The sequence below is a fragment of the Silene latifolia genome, chromosome 7, assembly GCF_048544455.1.
Source record: "Silene latifolia isolate original U9 population chromosome 7, ASM4854445v1, whole genome shotgun sequence".
In the NCBI taxonomy this organism is placed as follows: Eukaryota; Viridiplantae; Streptophyta; class Magnoliopsida; order Caryophyllales; family Caryophyllaceae; genus Silene; species Silene latifolia.
This window is the reverse complement of record NC_133532.1, coordinates 72,463,114-72,490,286: the sequence shown is the minus strand read 5'-3', so window position 1 is coordinate 72,490,286 and position 27,173 is coordinate 72,463,114. Positions and strand designations below refer to the sequence as shown.

Genomic DNA, 27,173 nt, shown 5'->3' with positions numbered 1-27,173 from the left:
ACCAAGATCCCCTTTCACCCTAGATTATGAAATTAGCTATGCATACTAACGGTAATAACAACAATAATAATTGTAGAAGACAAAATTAAAAGCATAAAAGATTAATAAAGAATATTAAAAGGGAATTGTACGAATACCGTAGTAAATTAAGGATGAATAAAGTCTAGATCCGAAAGTAATAACAATAAAACTAAACTAAAGTTTTTAAGAGAGATTTTATTGTAAAGTAGCGTAACTAGGTAAAATAAGACGTAATTATAACATAGGGTGCGAATTGGGTATTTATAGTAAAACATAACCGCCTTAAGGAAATTGCGGAAAAAACCTGAAACTAAGGTGTACTCGATCGAGCCTGAGTGTACTCGATCGAGTACATTCTCAGTTGATCGAGTCTGCTCGGGATTGATCGAGGAGTCATCCTGCTTGAGCTCTTTTCTTCATGTTGTCTTCTTAACTTCTCTTCTTTCATTCTTCAAGATTCCCGTGCCATGCTCCTTGTATTACTTCATACCCACTCCACGGTGCTCATTTCCTTCCTTTGCTCCATAAATGCATCATTCCTGCATTAAAACACCGAATAGTGGAAGTATCGACATTCTAGCATGAAAGGCATGTAATTAATATAAACTAGCACGAAAACCGTATCAAAAGGTAACTAAGGGGAGGCATAAATATGCATATAATTATGACTCAAACATAGCATGGTCTACAATAAAAATATACTCTTGGCCTTATGGTCGACTTACACACACGAAAGAAGTTCAAATGCTGAAAATAAAACCAAATCCAAACCAAGTCCAACAACTAATACAAAGCAACAATAAAATGCAAATCTCAAGGCTCGGCACCCACATCCTCGTCTACCTCATCATCATTAACTGCACCTGACATCTCAGATCCATGACCAGCCTCAGCAACGGTACCACCACCAATCCATCTCCCCTACGAATCAAGCTGACTACCATAGTTAACTCCCCACGGACCTGCAAGACAACCATTCCATAGCTAGTTGGGACTACCTTCTTCTACTCTCCGAGGAGACCGAGTATATTATTCAACAACAAAGAGGCGAGATTGACGAGCCCTCCTCCTCCATTGTCACACCACCCTACCCATTTGAGTATCACGAGTTCAAACCCAAGGATGTCAAGGTAGGAAATGATTACTTGACTCTACTCATGAAAGAAATTCACAAGCAAGCTTACAATGATAGAGTAGATGCTTACAAGGCCAATATCCGCCCCTCCTACATCTAGCTAGGCAAGGACTTCTTGATCCATCATGTCCTTTGCCTAGCTGGGCGGATAGGGAAGTTTTCTTTCCTAACACCTCTAGTGGTGGAAGACCGAGTGGAGAGGAGATTGTTGATGAGGGTGTTGATGAAGAAGGTGAAGTAGAAGAGGTTCAAGAGAATGTTGATGAAGAAGAAGCTCAAGAAGAGGAAGAAGAAAGTGAGGAAGAGCAAGGAAGTGAAAGTGGGAGTGGAGATGATTCCACATCTATGGAGGAAAATGATGATAATGATGATATGATGGAGGATTAGCAAACCTTGGAGGCTCCTACATTCTTTCACTCCTCTTATGGTTTGTCTACTTCTTTTGTTTTCTTTATTTTATTTTGATCATTTGTTTGTGAAGTCCTAGCAACATGGAGGACTAACACCTTGGCTTCATTAAGGTGTTCTTTTCATTGTTCCCAACTTGTAAAATCCAAAATGACAATTTGTAGTTTCATGCATTGCATTCCATGTGCATGAACTACCCCGAAATTCAAGACGTTAGAAATAATGTCTATTTTGGTTTGGGGAAGTCCATGCATCGGGAGCTAATTTAAATTATGCTCTCCGCCATAACAAAAACCCATGCATCATGTAGTGTAGTTTAGTATAGTTTGCATTTAGTTTAAAATCATGCATCATGCTTGCATAATTTCCTATCGTATTGGCCATTGAGGACAATGTCCATACTAGTGTGGAGATGGGAAATTCCAACTTGACTTTTATTCAAAAAAAAAAATCCAAAAAAATTTAAAAATTTAAAAATTCCAATAAAACATGTTCAATTCCTTTGTAGTGTAGTCTTGTATATATTGTTTTGTATATATTGTGTTTGTTCATCCTTGTTCACGTTGATTGACTACGCCACATCCGAGACATGAGGATATTGAAGACCGCATAGTATGATCTTCCCAATCTCCTTTTTCCTTTTTATGTTAATGACTATGTGGCTTTATTTTGATTGATGCGGTAAAAACAATGTGAATCTAGGATTGCATTTAGATTATTTGGCATACTAGTTGGTAGAAGCATATGCATTAGGATGTATATATGTTAGTTGCATCATGGCATGTAGTTTGCATGTTTCTTTTGTGAAACCGTCTACTTGGGAAGCTTGACAAGTGTATATAGGCCCTAGTAGATGCTTTTTCTTCTTAAGACTTTGCTTGTTAGAATACTTGTAAAACACCCTAGGATGTGTCATGCTAGTATCTTTGACCCATGGATTAAGGCCTAGTCAAGAGTACCTTGTGGTGTGATAACTCCTTGGCTACCGTTTATTCCAAGGTGACCCTCGAAACCATGCAACCATCATTCATCCATGTTATACCACATTTTGTCATCAAAAGGAATGGGCACAAAAAGAAATTGTTCAAAATTTGAATTTAAGAAATGAAAAGAAAAGAAAAAGTTTGCAAAATGCATCAAAAGAAAAGAGGAGTAACAAAAATGAAAAAAATCCTATGCTTCAAATATAAGGCACCCTCACTACATATGGGGTGACTTTGAAAATGTTCAAAAAGAAAATGCAAAAAGTTGAAAAGTTGTCAAGTATTGAAATGCCAAAAATCAAAAGAAATGGCAAAAAGAAAGTGTTCTCAAATGTTATATGCCACAAGAAATTGGGGGGGAAAACAATAACAAAAGCAAAATCCCAAATGAAACTCAAATACTATCGATCCCTTTATCCATCGTATCCATTTTTGTGCATGGTAGAGAGGGGACGACCCTTCTTCTTGTCTAGGCAAGAAGGAGAATTCCGCGATCCTCCAGTGTTTCTAACACCATAGGGAGTCTATTCTTGACAAAAGCATTTAATGATTGAGGACAAAGGTACCCTATCTTGACACAACTTGGAGGTGATTTATTGGTATCCTTCTAGGCTTAGTAGTTTGAAGAAACTGCATCTATGAAGAAGTGTGTACCCTTGAATTGCTTCCCTTGTAGATAATTTCCGCCACTTAGATGAGGAAAGTGGGTATTCTTTTGTAGATGCATCCATTACTTGATTTTGTGTGCTTTAATGATTGGATGTGTCGCCATTTTGGCAAGACCCACCTTGCCTTACAAGAAGGCATCCTACCTCATGGTTTTCTTGTTGTGAGTTGAAGGGGCGGAGTGGGACTCGCTAATTGTCTCATGTCGGCTATATTAGTATGTTAGTTTGAATAAAGGTCTAGTTTTTGTCACCTCTTTACTCGGGACGAGCAAAGGTTCGGTTTGGGGATATTTGATGTGACCATTATTTGAGCACATTTAGTCCCCGAATTAGCCTCGTTCCTATGCTTTTTAGTGCATATTTGGGTCATTTACTATCTTTAGTCCTTTGTTTTGCATATTCTTTGAGGTTTTGTTTCCTTGGTAGGAGAGGAGAGCAAACCTTGCATTTTCATGGTAAAATAGAGCTAAATTGATCGAATCTAATGACCAAGCATCAAAGAGAAGACAAGACTAGAAGGCCTTTGTACATATTATAGTAGATGGGCAATGATGAAGAAATCCTTACATCCCCGACTAAATCCCGGAGGATTATTGGAAGAAGAGAGGAAGAAATGAATAAAAGAAAAGTTGTGATGAGATCCGCTCGTCCAGCATAGCAAGACGCCCGTCCAGGACTCCAAAGATCCGAGCGTCTTTGCCATAGGGACTCCCGTTCAACCACGCCCCAATCCGCTCGTCCAGCCATAAAGACGCTCGTCCAGCCACCCCAGAATCCGCCCGTCCCGACCCCTTGGATGCTCGGATTCTCTTACAGACCCATACGTCCTCTTCTTCCCTCCATGAAAGATGCACATATTTGTGAAAGACCGGCAAAAAGGAGACTCGCATCTTTCTGAGAGGAGCGATTCCTCAAGGACTTAATCGTCATTTAAGCCCTTAGTAAACCCTAATTTGTGTACCTATTCCCACTATAAATACCCCATTAGTCTAATTAGATTAATCATGTTCTTCTTATCAATCTTTAGTGTAGTTTATATCATTCTAATCTCTTCTTAATCTTGTAATCAACTTCTAATCAAATATTAATACAAATCTCATTTCCTTAATTTCTCTTTTATTCATCTCTTATTTTAGGTAATTGAAGATTATTTGGGTTATTATTGGGAGATTGACAACCTTCCAATCATTCATCAAGTACTTCTATTATTCTTTGCTTTATTTTGTAATCATTAGTAGGTATAATTCTCTTAATCCCTTTTTAATTATTGTTAATCATCTTCATTTATTCATCATGTTTTGCTTTGTTAATATGATTGACAACCTTGTTAACATGTTAAACTTGATAATGAGTGAGTAGTTTCCTTAACTAGGATTAATAGGTAATTAGGGGAAACCAACATGAGAGATGATTCATGCTTAATTTAATATATTTTCATAATTTATTTGCTTGCTTGTTGTGATCTCAACTTATGCACATGTTATGTTTGATGAAATGCGAGCCTATGAATCCTTGTATTTTTTACCCATCACTTACCTTTTCAATGAGACTTGTCAGACATAAACCAACTCGAGTCTCATTAGACCATGCATATAGTTGAGTAGGGAGGATTAAGTCGACTTGTAGGTGTTGTACAATCTAATCGATTCGGCTCCGGGACCCAAACCTTCCTAGGATTGTAAGATATAAACCAACTCGATCCATCAGAACAATAATTGCTTTCTTATAATTTGAGAATATGTTTGTATGATCAATTCCCATGAATCCCATATGACCCCATGACACCCTAGTGGTTTTAATCAATTGTTTACATCTCATTTTAATCATCTTGCTTGTTTACTTTTATTGCTATTTAGTTTAGTGATCTTCTTATCTCAACCCAAATCGTGACACCCCCTAGACACCGCTACTTGCAATCGAAAATCCTACATCAATACCCGTCCCTTGGGATCCGACCTTTACTTGCCTCTTTACTAATAGTAGAGTTGTTTGTGAAATTATAAATATTGTTTTGGTCTAGGTGCTCCTAACGACAAGTAGCCGAAAACTAAGCTCCAAGTGAGTCCGACCAACTTGATTGATTGATGAAGAGTTGTCAATTCTCCAAATAATAACCCAATAATCTTCAATTACCCAACTAGATCTAAGAATTCTTGAACAATAATTAAGGAAAGATTAAAGTGTAATTTTGTGGAATGATTAAGGACTAATCTATTTTAATCTACACTTAATGAGAGTGTAATCTAATCTAAGGGAAGTTAAACCCTTAGTTATTACAAATGAAGTATATATAGTGGGTACAACATGTTGGAGTTAGTGTCCTCCACAATAGTGCATTTACACAATAAATCTCATTAAGGGAATATCATTAGATATTTACTTATTTGATCCTCGTCAGTTGATTAACGTAAATCGATAACGGTTGGCTGACTAGAGTTTGACGTTATTGTCGTGAGACGGCGGTGATCAACTGACCCCTTTCGGTCACACCTAAAGGAACGAACCCCAATAGACAACTAATTAATTGCATGAGATACAATTTATTTAGTCCCTTGATTTATAGACTAAAAGGTTAGTCGATTATTTTAGAGAAATTTCGAGTTGCGAACTCGAGGCACGGCAGTTATTATTTAATTATGTGATAATTGAATAATAAAGTTTTGGAGACGGGTTTTAGTTAATTAATTGTTAATTCACTAAAATTGTACTAATTGATTAATGTGATTAATATTAGTACGTAAATAATATGTGCAGTGGTACACGTATATTTACGAAGTGATTTAGACGAAATTAATTGGAAACATTTAAACATGAAACGATGTTTAAATAAAATTTACACGTATTTGTGCGACAAATATAAGAACCAAAATGGACCCGTAAATGGGACATTGGACCGTGTAAATGGAGTATAGTGGATGATTATAATCACAATCATTTCACTTTACTTGTGTTTTCTTCCTTAAGTTGTCATAACAACTTTGTGCATGTGACAAAAGATTGGACAATATTGAAACAAATCAACTCCCACACACTACCTACTCCACCCGTCCTCTTCCCCTCCATATAGACCAACACATTGTTCTTTTATTTACTACTTCATTTGTACACCATTTTGCATGTGTGAATAAAAACGTGTTGGTCTTTCTCTCTAAAAACAAATAAAATCATTTACTAAGTTGTTAGTAAAATAAATATTATTACTAAGAGTGTTAGTAATATTACAAATATTATCAAGGGTATGTTTTACAAATATCTAGTTAGTATTTGTAAGATTATTTGGGTGATTTGTTCTTGGGTGCAACTTGAAGGAGACTTTCTTTTTGAAGGTTTTTCAAGGAGGATCATCCATTTCTTTTTAGCTCAAGAACAAACTAGGTAGGTGATCTAGTTTGTACCCATATTACCATAAAATCAATGTAAGGAAATTGTTTTTCCTTATCTTTCATTTTTATACTTTTATATATGCATGCATGTTACATAGATCACTAAAATGATAAATTATGAGATAATTTAATTTTTATTAGAGAGTCTAATATGGATCTATGATCTTTGAAGTGGTATTAGAGCATAGGATTGTAATTTGCATGTTGATTTTAAGCATATTAATTAATTATGTGATAATTAATAAAAACTCAAAAATTATGTTAGAAGAGGTTTTAGCACGAAATTTTTGGGGCATGCACACCTACTGATTTCAAAAGTTTTTGGTAAATTTTGGTGATTTATGAAGTTATTTTGCTATTTTTAATGATTTTTGGTAGAAAACCGAGTCAAAATGCCGTATTTTAGTTAAGAATTGACTACAAATAGTTAAATGTTGATTCGGGTCATGGAATTTTTATGGTGTTTCATGCATGTTTTCTACTTATTTTATGCAAAATGTTGAAGGTTGGTTTAAAGGTTTGCATGTTTATTGATTTTATGAGATAAAAGTCGATAAAAGTGAAATAAATTAATCATAATTTCGAAATATTTGTTCCTGCCCGTGATAAATTTATGTACATTTAAAAATATTATATAAAAGTTAAAAGTGAAATTTAAAATGTGTTTTCACCTTATTTTGATGTTTATTGGTTTTAGTGGTTAAAAACCGATAAATATCGATCTTTTTCTTCATAACTTTTATCCGGATTTTTGGAGCAATTTTTCTGACATTTTGGTGTTCTTGGGAGTGTTCCAGAATACTCAAAATTTTTGTTTCAATTTTTTGGGTAATGTTTCATTTATTTTGGATTTTTACTTAAAAATTATGATTTTACTGATTAAATTAGCAAAATATCACCAAATCAAAATAATTATTCATCATAAAATTAGTGAGGACTAATTTTGAGGTCCAAAATAGTTTGGACAATTAGTTTGGACTTAAATGAGATTTAAGAGTTGATTATTGATTACATGTTAAAAATCGATTAAATCCAAAAACACCGAGATGGATACCAACGATTGATGGATAGGGCGATTTTGGCATCATTTTATAGCATTTTAAGTATATTTATTTAAGTTGAATGAATGATTGTCATTTATTTAAAGAATTTATCTTGTTGTACCTAGTATGGCCAAGTTTATTTTAATCGTTATTACCCGAAATGAATGGGAATATCGATTTGTTTGTAATTAAATACGATCTCGTATCGTCGGTTTGTAATCAATTAATAGTTTTATTTATTTTATTAATTAATTTATAATAGGAATAGCTATGTAATTCATTTGTAATAGTTATTTTTACCGGCGTTTCCAAAAGACGGATTACATTGAGACGGAGTCTATTTTTGAAAGGTGTTCTAAATCCCACAAGAAGAAGGCACTTTTGGAATGAAGAGGCAAGGGACCAAGGAGTTTGTTTCTGAAATGTAATAGACTAGTTTTTATTAACTAGGTGGCCATACTAGGATTTATTCATATGCTTACTTGTTTGCTTGTTTTATTCTCGCGCATGCCAAAATCGCCATTCACATGCATTTTATCTTCGCGGTTGTCAATTCACGTCATTTACATTCGCTAACTTAGTTCACTTATAGAGAATTTATGACTAAATTGACAAGATCTCTCACATAACTAAAATTGAGACTAGCCTTACCAATTAGTAACACCTATGAATCTCTTGTTCATTAGAGCCACGCTCGCCCAAGCGGGGTGTTCTCTTTTTACCTTGAGTAAGTAGGGTGGTAAGCGGTTATCACACGCCAAAATTGGTTGGACTCAATGGGATATAAGACGGTCTTGTGTTCCGGGGCTAGTAGATGGATTTAAGGAAATTCGTCGACCAAGAGTTCTAGAGATAGAATTAGTCAACGTGACTTACCGAATTTACACAATTATGGGATGTTTCGCCCAAGTGATGCTCATTTTTGTTTAATATTTGGGTCTTGGAATCATTTATATAATTTAGTGAGAGATCATTATATAAATGTTAAAACTTGTTAAAGATGTTTCACGAGTAAAATTAAAACATTGAATGTTAATTTTTCCTATTTTTCGTTCATTCTCATAAATGGATGGCATCGCGCACTTCATCCTCCTTTATCTATTTATTGTTATACTTTTTTTCATTCTTTCATAGAAAGCGGTTTCTTTGAAGGAATTAATGATTCGTAACATGAATTACCAATTCACCTACATAAGCTTACAACGATTTTTGCGGTTATTATACAACTTAATTAACGTCCATACATATTAAAAAGGGGTTTCATGTTGCAAACTCATATTACGAGTTTAAAAGGAAGTCACATTTTATCAAGAGAGTCTTGATTTCGGAAGTGACACCTCCGTCATGATGATGACATATTAGTTTTAATTACTCAAGTGTAATTCAAAAGTTTGCGAAAAGAGTTTTCAAAAACACTTATAATACTCCAATATGATATCGTCAAATAGCTCACTTCGAGAAAGGCCAAATCGATTGTTTATGCGCTAAAGAGTTTAGGCATATGATAACAATTGAACGGTTAGGTAGTCCAATTTCGCAAGAAGTTGAGATTTTGCCACATGTTGCACTCACTTTATAGTAATTCACTCTTACTAAGTGTATAAAATATCATGAATGACATGAAGAGAGGTCTTCATGAGATTCATTTTTTCTTGATTGAAGTAAAGAGGAATGTGAAAGTGAGTGGGAGTTAAGAAGAATCAACCCTAGAAGTATGCTATAGAACAAAAGTTGAAAGAGACATCTAGTCAAAGGATAGGCTAGATCCACTATCTTGGAATGAGATACCAAGTACGGGTCATTTCTTTGTAAAAAAGTTTACATGAATTGACAAAACGTAAGACGTCTAGCATAGGACATTTTTGTATCAAAATGGTGCTAGAGTAGCAATGATTTCGATAGGGACAAATGTACCTAAATTTGGTTTTAAAAGAATGTAATCATATATGTTTATACATAGAAGGCATCACTCATGTGATTTAAATCAAAAGGTTGTACCTACTCCTATGATAACTTGGTGGTTGGTTTAGACCACTCAAGTTAGAGGAATTTTACATTCTTCACAAAAACTAAATATTATACTATCTTGTAGATTTTAATGTCTCTAATTCGGTGAACCCAAATTGATCAAACCTCAAGTAAATTCGTTTAAACGAATAAACGATAAGCACATCGAACAACCATTTGATTGAGAATCTTATGGTGTGTGTGCATAAATTATGTTTTCTTTTGAAAAGAAACACAATAGTGAGGTGATTGACCATATACATACGGATGTGTAAGGCCGATAGTTGGTTATAAATATACTTCGTTACTTTTACCTTAATGTTAAGTAGATATGAAAATCTCGTATCTATTTAATAAGACATAAAAGTGATTTTTGAAATGTGTTATATTTTCAAAATGAAGTAGTAAACCAAAAGCACGACAAGATCATAATGTTGATCGGAAATTTCAAAGTGATGACTTTGAAGATCAAATGGGTAATATCAAGTAATGACCTTGATAATCTTTAAGAATATTGTGAACCATAGAGTATGGTATAGTCAAGAAGATAAACCAAACTTTATGAGATATAGTTTGAAGTTTTTCGCAATTTTGTAAGCAATTTTCTCACTAAAAGTTTAAAACCCGACTATAATAGCCTTAATGACTCCATATGAATATGGGTAGGTAGGGTCCCTAACTTGTCATTATTATACATTTGGGACCATAAATGTTTATGTTCAGAACCAATTTATGTATTTGTGAGGGTTATCCAAAATTGAACCACTTGGTTTTTACTCCTCCAAAACGAGAACAAAGAGTTTGTGGCTCGTAATGCTGTCTTTCCAGAAAGATTTTCATTTTATGGAAGACAGAGTGGGAGAAAGTTTGAACTTACGGAAGTCCAAGACCCACAAACTGAGTACAATGCAAGAAGATGTTCTTTATTGAGGCTCAGTGGTGAGTACAATGCAAGAAGACGTTCTTTATTGTGGCTCAGTGGTTATAAGGAGATAATTTTGCGATAATATTGCGTTACTTTTCAAAAGTGACGAATCTTAAACCCTCATCAATGGCTTTTCTATAGCATGAACTCTATGTGATGGCGTGTCACCATGCAATTTGAATTGGTTTCCTTACACAAGATGTGATAAGGAAGGAAACACGAGATGCTTTCGAGACTTGATTTAAGGTGAATACTTTGATAAGTTACCTTGATATTGTCATAAAGGTTACATAAGATGTTCAAAATTTGGGTTGGTTATAGAGAGTTTGCGACAACCCAAATGCCTTTATCAATTCGTATGTTCTTAGCAATATAGCCTCTCATAAGGATGAGATTCGGCAAAAGAATAACGAAACTTTCTCCTTCGGAGAAGTTTTGTTGATCTTGTCAATGCTAAGAAGCCTGGCATGCTTGAAAGATCCCTTTTGTGATCTATATACGTCAAAGAGTTGGAACTTTGGGTTCAATCATGTAGTCTATCAAAATGGTATCACTCGAGTTTCGAAGTACCATGATGATACATGGAGTTTAGTGGGAGCTAAAGTGATTTTCTTAGTCTAAATATGTGCTTGACATATTAGTGACTAGAAATGTAGCTAAGGTGATGTTTCTTAGTCTAAATATGTGTTTGACATATTAGTGACTAGAAATATTCTCGGGTGAATATTTGAGAGTAGCATGGCGCATCTTAAACATCCGGATCTAATGAGATAGATCTCCATGGATCTTAGCATTTTAGTCAAGAGACTTATGTGATAAGATTCTTGACTCGTTCAAGTTGTTGAACTATTAATATGATCTCTTGTGCTTCCGCTGCAGGATCTATTAAATATGCTAAAAGCTTCTCTCGTTGGGACTTATCATATTGAGAATATGATAAGTAATTACCAATCATTTCCTAGTGAGGGTCAGTAGATGATTATCAAGAGCATCTTTGAGTACTTGAGAAGCACTGAGGATTTACTCTTGTAGTTTGGAGGAATTTATGAATTTCGCGTAAAAGGGTTACAAGATAGCATTCCTATGCTTATAAGAAGTTATGGGCTACGTTAAGGAATGGTTAGCATGTAAGAGTATTATGTGCATAAAGAATAAAATGTATAAGAAGTTATACATGTATAAGAAGTTATACATATATATGAGGAGTCATACATAAAAGATGGCATATGAAGGATTTGTATAAGTGTTTTACGTATAAATCATGAACGAAAGCTAAGTACATTACAACATCCGATGTTGTATAAGAGACAGTTGATATCCGGAATTTAATGGAACTAAAGTAGTTCTGTTAGCCGAATATCGTCACCCGAGAGACTGTGAAAACAGTGGGAGTGTTTGACTGGCTTTAGAACCAGAGTCTAAAAACTTGTTTAGACGTGTACTTAGAAATGCTCTATGTGATTAAAAGATTGCATAGAACAAAGGAAAATAGTAATGGAAATTAGAGTGATGCAACTGTTGCTTATCCTCTAACCAAAGCCGTAGGCATAAGGTAGACATGATGGTTATGTCATCTCAATGTGAATTGAGGACTATACCTTAATTGCTAAAGATCGTTATGTAAATATTGGATAGAGTATTGATATTTACATAAGTGATGATCGCATTCATTGTTAGAGTTTCTTTAAGAACTCAATTATTCAGTTTGACTGAAAACATTGAATACCTTGTTTATCTGAATAAGTTATGGAGACAATGTTGAACACTATTCAAGTGAACAAGATGAACATTGTATTTTGTCCCTAGTCACTTAATGAGGTGACGTCTCGGAGTGACTCGATTGTAAGTCGATTGATGGTTGTTCAACACCATAAGGTCATACGTGATGACTAGTCGATTACATAGGCAGAGTGTGTGACACTTTGCCGGACAGTGACCATTTAGAGAGTCCCTAAGTTCTATTATAGACGCCTGGTCGTGGCAGGGATCTCTAAGACGTTCCTATGAGTCGATTCTTTTGACTGGAGACTTTTATCTGAGCAAGTGCAGTTTTCGAGTGACTTTGGTTTTTGTCCTAGGTCGTGCCGTGAAAGGAGGCCAAAGGGCATTCACTAGGTCATGGTGATCTGTACTGTGCAATAGGATAGATAGGGCAGACAGGAATTGTCCACCCACGTTGAGTAACTATATCTCAAGCCCACTCGAGGAGTTAATGACTACAAATGCGTGGCCACGCTCGGAAGTAATCTGTGAAAGATTTTTCCGGTCAGGTAGTCACACTCCCGATAGAGAAAACCACTCGCGATATGTTCATGTGCAAGTGCGACCTGAAAGTCACCTTGCATTGAGTGGGAGATTAAAACGGACAAGAGAATTGGTAGCGCACACCTTGTGTTGGACAAGTGGGAGATTGTTGGAGTTAGTGTCCTCCACAATAGTGCATTTACATAATAAATCTCATTAAGGGAATATCATCAGATATTTAATTATTTGATCCTCGTCAGTTGATTAACGTAAATCGATAACGGTTCGCTGACTAGAGTTTGACGTTATTGTCGTGAGACGGCGGTGATCAACTGACCCCTTTCGGTCACACCTAAAGGAACGAACCCCAATAGACAACTAATTAATTGTATGAGATACAATTTATTTTGTCCCTTGATTTATAGACTATAAGGTTAGTCGATTATTTTAGAGAGATTTCGAGTTGCGAACTCGAGGCACAGCAGTTATTATTTAATTATGTGATAATTGAATAATAAATTTTGGGAGACGGGTTTTAGTTAATTAATTGTTAATTCACTAAAATTGTACTAATTGATTAATACGATTAATATTAGTACGTAAATAATATGTGCAGCGGTACACGTATATTTACGGAGTGATTTGGACGAAATTAATTGGAAACATTTAAACATGAAACGATGTTTAAATAAAATTTACACGTATTTGTGCGACAAATATAAGAACCAAAATGGACCCGTAAATGGGATATTGGACCGTGTAAATGGAGTATAGTGGATGATTATAATCATAATCATTTCACTTTACTTGTGTTTTCTTCCATAAGTTGTCATAACATCTTTGTGCATGTGACAAAAGATTGGACAATATTGAAACAAATCAACTCCCACACACTACCTACTCCACCGGTCCTCTTCCCCTCCATATAGACCAACACATTGTTCTTTTATTTACTGCTTCATTTGTACACCATTTTGCATGTGTGAATAAAAACTTGTTGGTCTTTCTCTCTAAAAACCAATAAAATCATTTACTAAGTTGTTAGTAAAATAAATATTATTACTAAGAGTGTTAGTAATATTACAGATATTATCAAGGGTATGTTTTACAAATATCTAGTTAGTATTTGTAAGATTTTTTGGGTGATTTATTCTTGGGTGCAACTTGAAGGAGACTTTCTTTTTGAATGTTTTTCAAGGAGGATCATCCATTTCTTTTTAGCTCAAGAACAAACTAGGTAGGTGATCTAGTTTGTGCCCATATTACCATAAAATCAATGTAAGGAAATTGTTTTTCCTTAACTTTCATTTTTATGCTTTTATATTTTCATGCATGTTACATAGATCACTAAAATGATAAATTATGAGATAATTTAATTTTTATTAGAGAGTCTTATATGGATCTATGATCTTTCACAATATTAGGTTAATCAAGGGTAGATTAGGAAACATGCTTATGTGTCGAACGAATTAATCCCTTGCACGTTTCAAGAGGATTCACGCGAGATAGAGAACTCTGGGCATCAACTCGAGCGGGTTGTATTTGACTCGAGCGCGTCAGTGGCCAACTCGTGCGAGTTGTTCCCAACTCGAACGGGTTGAGCAGCAGTTCTTCTCCCTTTGATTTTATACTTATGATGCTTCCATAAACTCATTTCTTCCTATCATCTTTGGTCACTATTCTTACCTCCTCTTCATACTAATCCGTCCAAGATCACCAACAAGCTTCCGAGTATGCGCGAGAGATGGGAATTCCGCCTCATTTATCTTCTTTCCTACGAGATAGATGAAATGCACTAGGAAAGCAAATAGGAAGAAATTGACGAATAAAATGGCTATGAAATGCAAAATTAGTATGCAAAGTTAGGCTTAGCTAGGGGACTAAATGTGCGTAATTATGACCCTCATCAGCAAGAGCCGAGCTTGCTTGGTTTTGGGAGAAATTCTGCTTGGATTAGACAACAGGAGGGTTGTAGTTACCCGGTATCAATGAAATCCCCAAAAAACACCCGATGATTATCGGACCACAACATGTTTCGGAAATCGCTACGTTTGATCGATAGTTTGTATAACTACCCGTCGAAAATCTCAGAAAACGGTTTTGAAAATGAAAAACATTTTAAAACATTTCAAAATTACCTGGAGTGTTATATGCACGACGACGGGGTCGCAATGATGCTAATTAGAGTCAAAACCGACACCGAACCAAAAACCGATTCAAAATTAAAATCCCGACTCAACACAAAATCAAAACCGAGTAAAACATAAAACACCCACCCTGAATAACACCCAAACACAAGTTTACACGATTAAGCAAACACAATAAACCACAAAACACATCTTAACAAAATCTAGGATGGAACAAAATACAAATTCCAAAATTGCGAAAAGGACAGGACATCCCTTGTATCGCCCACATGCTCGCGCGTCTTTAGGCGGCAAGCATGGCATCGTCAGCCAAAATGAAGAACACCACACATTCCTCTATAAATACCCCCCAAGCACCACTATTTACAAACACGCGAGAGTCCGCCCCATCTTTCTCCCTTAAAATTCTAGACCTCGACTTCTAAAGTCAAAAACCGACACGTGTTTTCGACCTACCGATTGAAAACACGAGCCTTACACATTGTTTGTTATGGTCATCGTGCATTAAAAACACTTGGATTACCACTAAGACCAACTACACTCACACTAAAGCAAATAAACACTCCATATTTACAAAACGGTTTTTCAAATCAATCTTTCCGACTCACAAGTTATACACTTTGTCGATTTCTCGCCAAGCAACCGAACATGTAACTATGAGGGTGTAATTAATCCTCTTATTTCATGTTATTTTTACTGTTTTCATGACTCTCACATCATAAAACATGCATAACACGATTCAAAACTTGGAAAGATCGAGCCAAAATCGAGTTTTAACCTGAGACAGGAGCCCGTTGCCTTGCCTTGGGGCTTGCGCCTCACATGACTTCTCAGGTCAGAACTCAATGTGTTTGAGTTCTTCATTCCTCAATGTTTTATTTCGTTTTTATTTTCTTTCTTAAAATGGTTTTTACCATTTCAAATCATTTTTATGATAAACATTTATAACCATAAATCATGATCACCCTTGGTTCTTTATACCATGACGGTTATTTCCATGATTCGGTGATATTATTTGGTTAATTACACTTTAAAGGGTATTTTAACACCCTTTTCTTCATTTTAACAATTTTCCTCTTTTATTAACATTTGCAAGCATTTTAGTCATATTCATAATCATCTTTGGTTCTACATAACATGTCGGATTAATTCTGAGTACGATGATAAACTTTGGCTAATTACAAAGCAATGAACTTAATATAATTAGTTCATATCAAGCACATTCCATTTTATTTCATTTAATTTCCCCTTTATCTTAACCATATTGCATGTCACTCTTGGCTAATATATATGCCATGTCGTTTTAATTCGAGTGCGGTGATGAAACGGGTGAGCAAATACATTTTGCATGTTTATTTACAAAACTATTCATGTCAAGCTTGCAAATTCAAACCCGACAACGAATATCATCAACATAATGATGAATACTTTGAGTGACATTCTACACTTTAATAAAAACGCGGTCTTAACGGCCTTTTCTAACAAAAGTTGTTCTTAAAAACCTTTTGAAACGGTTCTAACAACCTTTTTGCAGAACCAGAAGGTTCACTTGGGCTGCCGCCTGACCCGCGCCCTAATGCTTTTCTGTTCTCACCTTTTGCAAAACCAGGGGGAGCCCCTTACACAGCTCATCGGCTCGGACCTTAAAGGCTGCCTGACACTACTTGTATCATGTTTCCAGCACTTGTTTAGGACGATCTTAAGTTCGGTTAACCCGAATACATGACGGATCATATTGACGAGTTTATATTTTACATTTCACATTTTAAGCACCCTTTTTAGACAAATGGATCGCGTTAAGCACCGTAGACCTAACTTTGTAAATGGATGTTTAAATTCCGTCTTTGCATGCAAATAAACCTTTAAATTCAACTTGACATCAATTATTGATACTTGGATAAACAACCGACATAGCAAAGTTCACATGTTAGGTTTAAATTTGTGGATGAGAATTCATGCATTTAACCCGTTTTATCAACTTTTTCACTTAACCAAGTAAGATCGATCAATAGAGGCCGCTAACGCGGGCAGGATTGGGTGTCCGATTAAATGGCTTCCCAATACGTATCCTCACCTCTTACTCAAAACCTTTGGATAGTGGATGACCTTATCCAGGGCGTACGAGAGTCATTCTAGCGATATGATGCTAAAGAGGGGCGAGTTAAAGGGCTTTCCATGATGTTTTCAAAAATGGATCAGTTAGGTAAGATGTTTGGGTGGAAGTTGTATCAATCGATGATCTTGAAGGATATAGACTAGGTAGTTTGCCAACTTTGAGCTTGACAACTTAGTTGCCTATTGTTGACAGACTTGGTATGGTTACGATGGATATGGGAAACCTTGTGTTTACTACCAAGAATCTCGAGATGTTTAACCTCTTTTACAACCCTTAAGAGAGCTTTGTAAGGCTCTTGAGTCTTTTCTTCCCTCTTCTTCTCTCAAGCATCTAATTGCTTCAGCTGCTTTCATGTTTTTCGACCTTTGCTTAAGTTTTAAAACTTTTGTTTTGACTAATCGCTAACCTTTTTCTTTGTGTATGTCCACTTTATACAAGAGTTTTGACTACTAGAAAATTTTTGTTATTATGGAGATTTTAACATTTTTGAGTTTTGATTTCAAACCTTTAAGTTTCACGTCTAATTTCACTATTGGTTAGTGTTTAACTTTTGTTTTGTTTCAAATGTCTTTAAAACCGTTTTGAGATATTCCGGAATTGTTTTAACTAAAGTTATTTAATGCCTCGAAAAACATTCAAATGTTATGTTGTATTTACAAATTGGATTTGTCCTAACGTTTGAAATAAAATTTACACAACTTTTTTGGGTTTCGACGTTGGTTGGATGCTAGGACTTGTCATTAAAGACGTCTAATGACTGTCCAGTACTTCGTAACGTTTGGTTATGAGATTTGTTTTTTCAAATGTTAGCTTGCCTTTATCTTGGACTACAGAATTCTTGTTTGCGACAAGTATTCTCTCGCACCAAGATATTAGACAAGTGATTTCTAGACAAGTGACTTTTATGGTTCGATTTTGAAAATTAGTTTAAAAGATGGTTTTGACCTCAACAATGACTTTTCGTATCAGTTTGTCAACAGAAATGTTTTAAAGAGTCCTTCTTCTTTAATTTATTTTCTACTTTTATGTATTCGAGGACGAAACTTTATTTTAGTGGGGGAGATTGTAACACCCGCTAATTTATAAAACTAAATTATTTAATTTTATTCATGAGATTTAAATTTTTATTCTTTTATTTACGGTTTGATTTAATTATTTTATTTAAAATTGTACTTGGTTTATTTTTAGTCTGATTTTATAAATGTGCAGACTTTTAATTATATGTCACATATTAATAAAATGGAAAAGTGATTTTCAGTCCATCACCATATGGATCATGTGATAGTAGTGAATACATGGTATTTTATGCACTTTCTTACTTTGTATTTATTAAAACTTATAAGATAATTTTTATATCTTACCTTTTATTTCATTTTTATTTAAAATGGGAAGATATTTTTGGTTGTTTAAACAACTATTTTGACTGGTTAACCTATGACTTTTAAGAAGATTTTATTTCTCATTTTAGTCTCTTATAAGCTCTACCTTTTGTCTAAGTTTATTAGGTTTTCTATAGAAAGAAAAAAGTAAATCAAACCCCTGCTACATTCTTTGTTTCGAAAAAAAATTTACGTTTGTGCTTGCTTACCAGCTTCTTTATTTCTTTTGCAAATAGTTTTATGTACGTGTTTGACTTCTTTCTTCTTTATTAGGATTGATCTTTTCTCATCATCCGTTCATCTTACTCTAACGGTAAATATTGCCCTTAATCATTGTCATATATTTAATTTTGGTTTTTATTTAATTAGCATATGATTTAATCATATATAAATATTTTTTTTAGGCGTTATCATCAAGATCCGTACGAGAGCGAGCATTTTATCAATTTGTAATGCGAATAAGAAGTAACTCTTATGGGCGTGACTCGACATTTCGTCAGTTATTATGAGTAATTGCTTGTTTTGTCAATTTTGATGTTTTAATTATTATTAAGATAAACTATGAATTTCGAAAATTACATATTTCATGTCAAAATTTCTGGTTGATGATAAATTATTGTAGATATTTTAAATTATGAATTTAGGTGCGTTATAATTTATTAAAGCCGATTTGTTCGTATCGTGATTTTTATGCTTTTATTCAAATTTTGAGATCTAAAATGTTATATAATGAATAAATTTCGTGTGAATGATTTATTTCAGTCTTATAGCATATTTGGATGTTTAAAAAATTATAAGATCCGGTTTATAGATTTATATTATAATTAAAAGCATTTAATCTTTGTTTTGGCAGAATTAGTTATTGATTTTTAATAATTATTTTTCGGACGTTTTCATTTTCGTGGCTTATGCTACTGACTCACATAATTAATGTAAGAATGGTAAGATTTTTTATATGAGTTGTTTTGGGTAGATTTATATTTTTAATAATTGAAATACAAATCTGGCTGTTTTAAATATGTATTTTTAATAAATGGATTTCTTGACTTTTGGTTTCTGGAAAAACTATTTATGGTCTTTTTATGTTATTCTAGAATGTTTCAAATTTTCTTGGAGACCGAATTGGTCAGAAGCTATTGTTATTAAATCAATTGGTGTTTTTCGGTTTTATTAACAATATGGTTTTTAATTCAGTTAAAATACCAATTTAACATATCTTTTTACGAAACTTTACAGGCTGGTTTGTGTTGGTATGAAAAGTGACCACGTCAAATTTCATAAGTTTCTAAGTTAAACTCGATTTTACATAAATAAAGAACTGTGTTAGTCAAATCGGATAAATGATGGTTTTAAGACTAAATTTTGGAGAAGGGCATTATGGCCATTTATCACATGTGTCCAGAATGTCTAATTTACCTTTTCTAAATTAGTAAAGGACCAAAGTATTTTTTTATTTAAATATATAATTGCTTTGTTTTAAGTTCGTATATGCAGATGTTACTAATTTTAAGAAGTTCCTATTTCAAGAAGTTTCTAAGTCTGATAAAGTTTCTAATTTTGGAAGTCATTACTTTTCAAAGGTTTCCTTTTTAAGGATATTTGAATAATAAATATTCATACAGCAAATTTTAAATAACTTATGGAACAGATAGGTGTAAGTTTAGAATAATAGCTTAGGATATGCTTAGATTTTGCCATCATCTAAATGGACTAATTTGGATTATCAATGGTCGAACTGGGTGTCAAATGAGACCTCAAGAGATATGTACATACCTTAGATTAGGGCTTAGCACAACAGAAATAAGACGCCGCTCTATTATTGGTTGAGTAGCCTAGTTAGGACTTGGAGTTTGTTACCGACAGCATGACACTCAGCCTCGAAAACTTGGAGTTGGTCACCGATACCGTAACACTGGGTTCCAAAACTAGATTGGTACATCGGTACCGTAGCATAGTCCGAGTGAAAATCTATACTAAGACACTAAACTGATTTCCATAAGAAGAGTTGAGATTTTGATAACGTGGTACTTTATCTTTTGAGCTATGGTTTGGTTTGAAAGGTTTTAAATTTAGTTATGTTTTAAACATATGTTGATATATTAATGTTTTCAGTTTTCGGTATTTTGTTATATTAGCATTACTTGTTTAACTTGATGAAATGTGGCTGGGAGAACACCGAGTTACTCCCCACTGATTGTGGTTGTTATGTATATAACATGACAGGTGTTGGTTTTTGCCAGGGTTCAAGTGAGAGCTAGCGAGTAGTTGATCCTACTCTTTTTATTTTGGTTTTCCTTTGGTTTGTTGTTAAACACTTTTGAGGCTTTTAATATTTAGCCTTTTTTACCAAAATTGCCAATTGTATCGACTACCTTTTCGGGAATATTTCACATGGATTATATTTATCTTAATCCGAGTTTGAATTTTTAGTTTATCATTGTGTATTTAATCTCATTCGACACTGTTTCCGCCACTATTTTGAACTAAATTCTATAGGAGATTATAGACTAGGATCTTTACTCTTCCATTCTACCCTTGCCCTTGCCTTCGGGATGCATCTTCCCCTTGTTCTTCTTGCTAGCTCGCCTAGCACGAATTTCGTCCTCTCAACGGATTCTCAACGGATCCGCAACAACAACCGCACCAGGGCTATTACACGGCCCACTACCCAACCCAAGTCGATCCCACATATGGCCCAAAGCCTCCTTGGGACCCAAGCTCCTCTTCTTCAGCGGCCTCATCACACACGGGCTCATAACATCATCAAAGTCATCAAAGAAAGCACGATTTGCCTTGGCTGCATCCTGGTATTTCAAGTCGTTGTCCTTATCGTTGCGAAACTTTGACCTTTCTTCCAAGGTGGAAGCTCTTGACCATTTGACATAAGCGGGAGTCACCCATGTCGTGAGAGCGGGATTCGGCACCTCTCAAGTTAGCCGAGTGGCCCACCAGCTCTCAAAAACCTCCAGTAGCTCGGAGTTTCGGAACACACTCTCTCGTAAAGGATTATCTTGAGCGGACACCTTTTGTTCGCGGCCCATTGGCCTCATAAACCTTTCCGGATAAATGAAGGAAGCAACCTTCAAACCGACCACCATCAAAAAGCTGGAAAAAGCGGTCGAAGCGAGCAATCCCGTGAAGGATCTCAAGCGCCACCACGACACCACCTAATGGATGTGAGGGCCGCCCTCCTCCACCAACTTCAAGGTCCAATAGGCCTTGGTGCATGCAAAACTCTTTGCATACAACTTCTTTCTCATGGTAAGGTGGCGAAAGGAGTAAGAAGAAGCATCAATCGGAGGCTTAATATACCTTAACCTCTCCATAAACCATACTTGGATAATTCTAGGATATCCAAACGATGGTGAATCTCCACAAGGCACCTTCTTATCCAAGGCTTGAATGATCTCGCCAAGCACCAACCAAGACGGGTCCCGTTTTTGCTCCATTTGCTCAATAATGTAAATGAGGGTCATACTACCATACCATTTCGGTCCCTCCTTCTTCAAAACATCAACAAGAAGGTAAGATTTCACTAGGAAAAAGGCAAGGGCTCTTTTCCTAGCAACCTCCGAAACATTAGCATCTAACCGATTGCAAAAGATGTTGATAAAGGACAATATATCAACACCATGAGGAGCGAGAAGATAGTTCATTTGGCTCATCGACAAGCCAAGCATGGAACGAAATGTCTCCTTATAGTACAACCGATTCAGAGGAAGCATCAAAGTACAACCCGACCACCCTCCAATAGCACCTAGTTCTCCGGCAAGCTGGCAAATCTCGCCTTTCGGGAAGACAAAAACATGGTGTTTTGTATCCAAAAACCGGGAACATGCATAAAGGAATGAAGATTGACCTTGACTTGGCGAAGAACCAACAATTGATCAACTCCCATTACATCGAGTTGATATTTTTTGGGAGGCGACAAATGAAGCACAAAGTCACTACTTATACAAAACAATCAGCGCTTTTTTTAGAAAAAGAAGAGTCCCATTTGCATCGCAAAGATGCGCGCGCCTCTTCAGGCTGCTTCGAAGGAATCACACCTTGACTTGTCCTTGTCAAGTTGTTTTTTCTCCTGGCACCTCTTTTTCCTCGCCATAATGCTCGTGCCTCTTATGGCTGGCCTAGGAATTTTTCTATTTTCTCACACTCACATTTCCTTGGATTCACGTTTTATGAAATCCGACACGGTTTTAAAAGGGGGAAGGGTTGGTTGCCCAGATCCGCGATGGATCGTTTCCTTGACGAAATTTTTTCGCAAAATTTACAAATTTCGGTCTCACAAATCGCTCTCGTAAATTCGAGTCTCAATTTCACAAAATTCAAAAATCAACACATTTGCAAACTTTCCTTTTAACTTCACTTCGTCTTAAATTCAAAAGACGGTTTGAGTTTCAATGCAACTCACAAATTAATTTCGGCAAAATTTGACGCAATTTTTCGAGTTAATTTAATTCAAACACGAATTAATTTCTAAAATTTTCAAAACAATTCCCCTTTAAAGATCCAAGTGTGACGTTTTCTCACATAACTTTTAAAAATTCAATTCAAATGAGCAATTTCAAATTCTAACTTCGAGTCATCACAGTTATTTTCGATGACATTTTTGGCGTGTTTCTACGTGTTTATATGCATATGTGAATGCGTATGTGCTACTTGTTCCCTGTTTTCTACACTAACATTGCAGGTACAAATACCAACTCAAGCGAGAAACCGTCCATCGCCGCACTTCTCCGAAACACAACATAAAAAAGCCATGCACAAAAAAAAACTACAAACCAAAAATGCACAAAAGGTCATATATACAAAACTGCCTCACACAAAATACAACGACGCTTATTTGATACAAACAACTGACCATATAAACAGGGTCCGATGCAAATACTTATCATACAGACACTGGACTAAAACAATGAACTGGGGGCTATTTGCCATCTACCGAACCAAGCACTCCCCGTCCCTCCAACCGGAAAAGAAAAGGAGAAACATGAAAAACGGGTCGAGCAGTAACTCGAGCAGGTCAAAATTGACTCAAGCGGGTTGACCCTGAAACTCACTTTTTCTCTCATTTGGCTCGTGACATGGCTATATATGCATCCTATCTACCATCTTCATCTTCTACAATATACTAACAATTGAGATCATGATTGTAAGAACCCTTTCTTTCCCTATCTCTCATGTATAGTTGCATTTATGTAGTTACCTCATGACTAAACCCCTTTCTTTCTATATTAGCAATGGTGTTTAAAATCGGTTTGGGGAGGTTCAACCATGAAGTAACATACATCATAGTTAATCATATAGTATAGCTTGAATTGTAATATATCTCACATGTCTCATATAGTTAGTTGCATATAGTTAAATTTGCATTCTTGTATAGTCACTAATGACTCAACCTCATTTTTCCTACACTAGAAATAGTACTTAAATCGGTTTGGGGAGGTTTGATCATAGGTGAGAACATGCATCATTTAGTGTAGTTTAGTTTGCATTCATTTGTTATATATGTCATATAGAATTGCATTTACTTAGATCATGCATTCATTCATATCATATCATTGCATTTGTACTTCATTTCCATAAATCTTTAAAAATCCAAAAATATGTATTTCTTTTTCATTCCTACTCCTACATGTACATTGAGGACAATGTCCAAAATAAAGTGGGGGATGGGAATCTATTCTCCAAAATACATAAAAATTTGAAAAATTTCGAAAAAGCTTAAAAATATGTTCTTTAATTTCATAAAAATAAAATCCATAAAAATTTGAAAATTACAGAAACCAAAAACATGTTCTTTAATTTAGTAGTGTAGAATTGTATATACTTATGTTTTTATTCTCTTCTCACATAGATATGACACTACATTTGAGGCATTAGCAAAAGAATGTGAAGACCGCTCGGTATGATCACTCTAATCTCTATTTTCCTTCCATTTCTTTTCAATATTCATTTGAGGAGGATGGGCTAACTTGTAAAGGAGGATGTGGTGTATTTTGTTGTTACGGTTTGTGTTGTTATAAGTTGCATCTAGATTATATGGCATTTTAGTTGATAGAAGCATATGCATTAGAGTTGTATATATGTTAGTTGCATCATGGCATGTAGTTTTCATAGTACAAAATTTTGTGAAAATGCCTATTTGGGAAGCTTGGCATGTGTATATAAGGCCCTTGTAGATAATTTTTCTCCTTGAGACTTTGTTTGCTAGAATATTCTCAAGACACCCTAGGATGTGTCATACTAGTATCTTTTGTCCCATGGTCTAAGGCCTAGTCAAGAGTGCCTTGTGGTGTGATAACTCCTTGGCTACCGTTTATTCCAAGGTGACCATTGATGCCATGCAAAAGTTCGTTCACTTCTATCATCATTTTGTCAACCAAAAGGGAATGGGCACAAAAATATCAAATTGAGTTCGAGTTATCAATGTCAAAAGTTTGCAATTGCATCAAATGAAATGAGGAGCAAAAATAGACTCCTATGCTTTAATAAAAGTACCCTTGCTACAAATGGGGTTACTTTGAAAAATGTTCTAAAATGCAAAATTGAAATTGCCAAGTATCAAAATGCCAAAGATAAAAAATGGCAAGAAATGTTCTCCAATGTCAAATGCTATAAAAATGGGGGGAAAATAAACCCAAAAAGCAAACAACTATCATGAAACTCATACACTTTGAATCCCTTTTATCCATTGATGATCCTACTTTTGTTGCATGGTGGAGAGGGGACGACCCTTCTTCTTGTCTAGGCAAGAGGGGGAATTTCGCGATCCTACAGTGTTTTCTAACACCATAGAGATTTGTCTCTTGACAAAAGCATTTAGCAATTGTGGACGAAAGTAGCCTAGTTTAACACAACTTGGAGGTGACTTGTTTGTATCCCTTCTTGAACTTAGTAACTAGGAGAAATAATATCTATGATGGAGTGTGTACCCTTAATTTGCTTCCCTTGTAGGTGATTTCCGCCACTTAGATGAGGAAAGTGGCTATTCTTTTGTAGAGGCATCCATTATTTTTTTTTTGTACTTAATGCTTGGATGTGTCGCCATTTTGGCAAGCCCGCACTTTGCCTTATAAGAAGGAATCTTTCCTCATAGATGTCTTGTTTTAAGTTGAAGGGGCGGAGTGAGACCCGCTTATTATCTCACAATAGCTATGTTAGTAGTATTAGTATAAATAAGGGTCATAGTTTTAGTCACCTCTTTACTCGGGACGAGCAAAGGTTCGGTTTGGGGATATTTGATATGGCTCCTATTTACGCACATTTAGGGTTATTTCTTGTCTTTATCTTCCTTCTATATGCATTCTATGAGGTTTGGTGTCCTTTGTAGGAGAAGAGCACTAACTTGGCTTGACGGAGTGAAACGGAGCTAAATTGATAACATATAACAACCAAGCACCAAAGGGGAGACTAACACTAAAGGCCTATGTCAATAAAACAAGGAAATGGGGCAGCCAAGCAAGAAGAAGAAGAAAGGCCCCTTGAGGACGAGCGATCCAAAGTTGGTCCGGGTGTCCTCAAGCTCTGAACGGGCGTCCCCCGTGCTAGATTGGGCATCTCCCCATACAGCATGATTATCTTCGAGCAAAAGTCGAGCGTCCCTTCCCAGGACTTGCAAGGCTTTGGACGTAAATTAAAGGGCCTAATCGTCATTTAAGGCCTTAGTTAACCTAATCCTTGTATCACTATATATACTCTCTTTGTAATAAATTGAGGATTAAGTCCTCTTAGTGAGGATTAAGTTCCCTTAGATTAGATTAGGAGTATATTAGAATATATTATTTTTTAATCATTCCACAAATTGCAATTTAATCTTTCCTTAATCATTGTTCAAAATTTCTTATTGGGTAATTGAAGATTATTTGGTTATTATTTGGAGAATTGACAACTCTTCATCAATCAATCAGGTTCTCTTCTATTATTCTTTCCTTTCCATTTGTTCATCTTAAGATTGGCATAATTTCTTTACTCTTTATTTAATTATTTTTTTTTGATAAAATGTGAGTAATATATATATAAAAAATAGTAGGATTTACATGTAATGCAAATCCTTAATTACATAAGGTTCTTATGGCAAAGCCAAGTTACATCATTAGCATTCAATTTCTCCCTACCTCTTCCTCTAATTCTAGCTCTCATTCCATCACTTATCTGCAAAGCAACATGTCTTGGATGCATGAGGACCGTATCATTTCTGCATTTGTTTCTCTGAAACCAGATAGAGTAAAGTGCCCCCAAGAACAGTGCAATCTGAACTCCTCTCTGGACAATTGTACCTCCTCTATTAGACCACCAAGATAGATCAACAGCTAGAGGGAAGCTGCACCCTGTAACCTGCTGTAGAGACATCATCACTCGTCTGCTGTACTGACAGTCAAAGAACAGATGAGCCAGTGAATCATTAGCCTGTTCACATAGCAGACAGCAAGCATCAACATCCATCCCATAGGTTAACAGTTTATCCACAGTGTTAAGTGCCTCATGAGCCACTAACCATTCCATGAATTGGTGTTTAGGTAGAGCCTAACTATTCCAGACCACCTTACTCCAGTATGCAGGAGAACTAACATTCCTGAGCCAATCATAACAACCACTAGGAGTGTATCTTGTGGGTTGAACCACCCAGACCCCATCCACAAATCCATGAGCTAATTCCTGCTTAACCTTACAGATCCTTCTCCAAACCCAGCTTGAGTTAGTTGAAGGAC

At 35.5% G+C, this 27,173-nt stretch overlaps 1 protein-coding gene across 1 annotated transcript; it reads right to left on the bottom strand.

The window, feature by feature from the left end:
• Window positions 1–834: 834 nt before the first annotated feature.
• LOC141590225 (uncharacterized) lies at window positions 835–26,967 on the bottom strand. The gene is made up of 2 exons (XM_074410831.1): window positions 26,554–26,967; window positions 835–942 (listed from the first exon to the last, which is right to left on the bottom strand). The coding sequence occupies exons 1-2, from the start codon at window positions 26,965–26,967 to the stop codon at window positions 835–837; spliced, it is 522 nt and encodes a 173-aa protein (XP_074266932.1).
• Window positions 26,968–27,173: the final 206 nt, after the last annotated feature.

What these genes read in the sequence shown, in the direction of transcription:
- LOC141590225 (XM_074410831.1), bottom strand. Translation starts at nt 26,967, where the DNA reads ATGGAATGGTTAGTGGCTCATGAGGCACTTAACACTGTGGATAAACTG. An exon ending in AGAAATTGAATGCTAATGAT is followed by an intron (nt 943 to 26,553) that starts GTAACTTGGCTT and finishes CTTGATTCGTAG; the next exon opens with GGGAGATGGATTGGTGGTGG.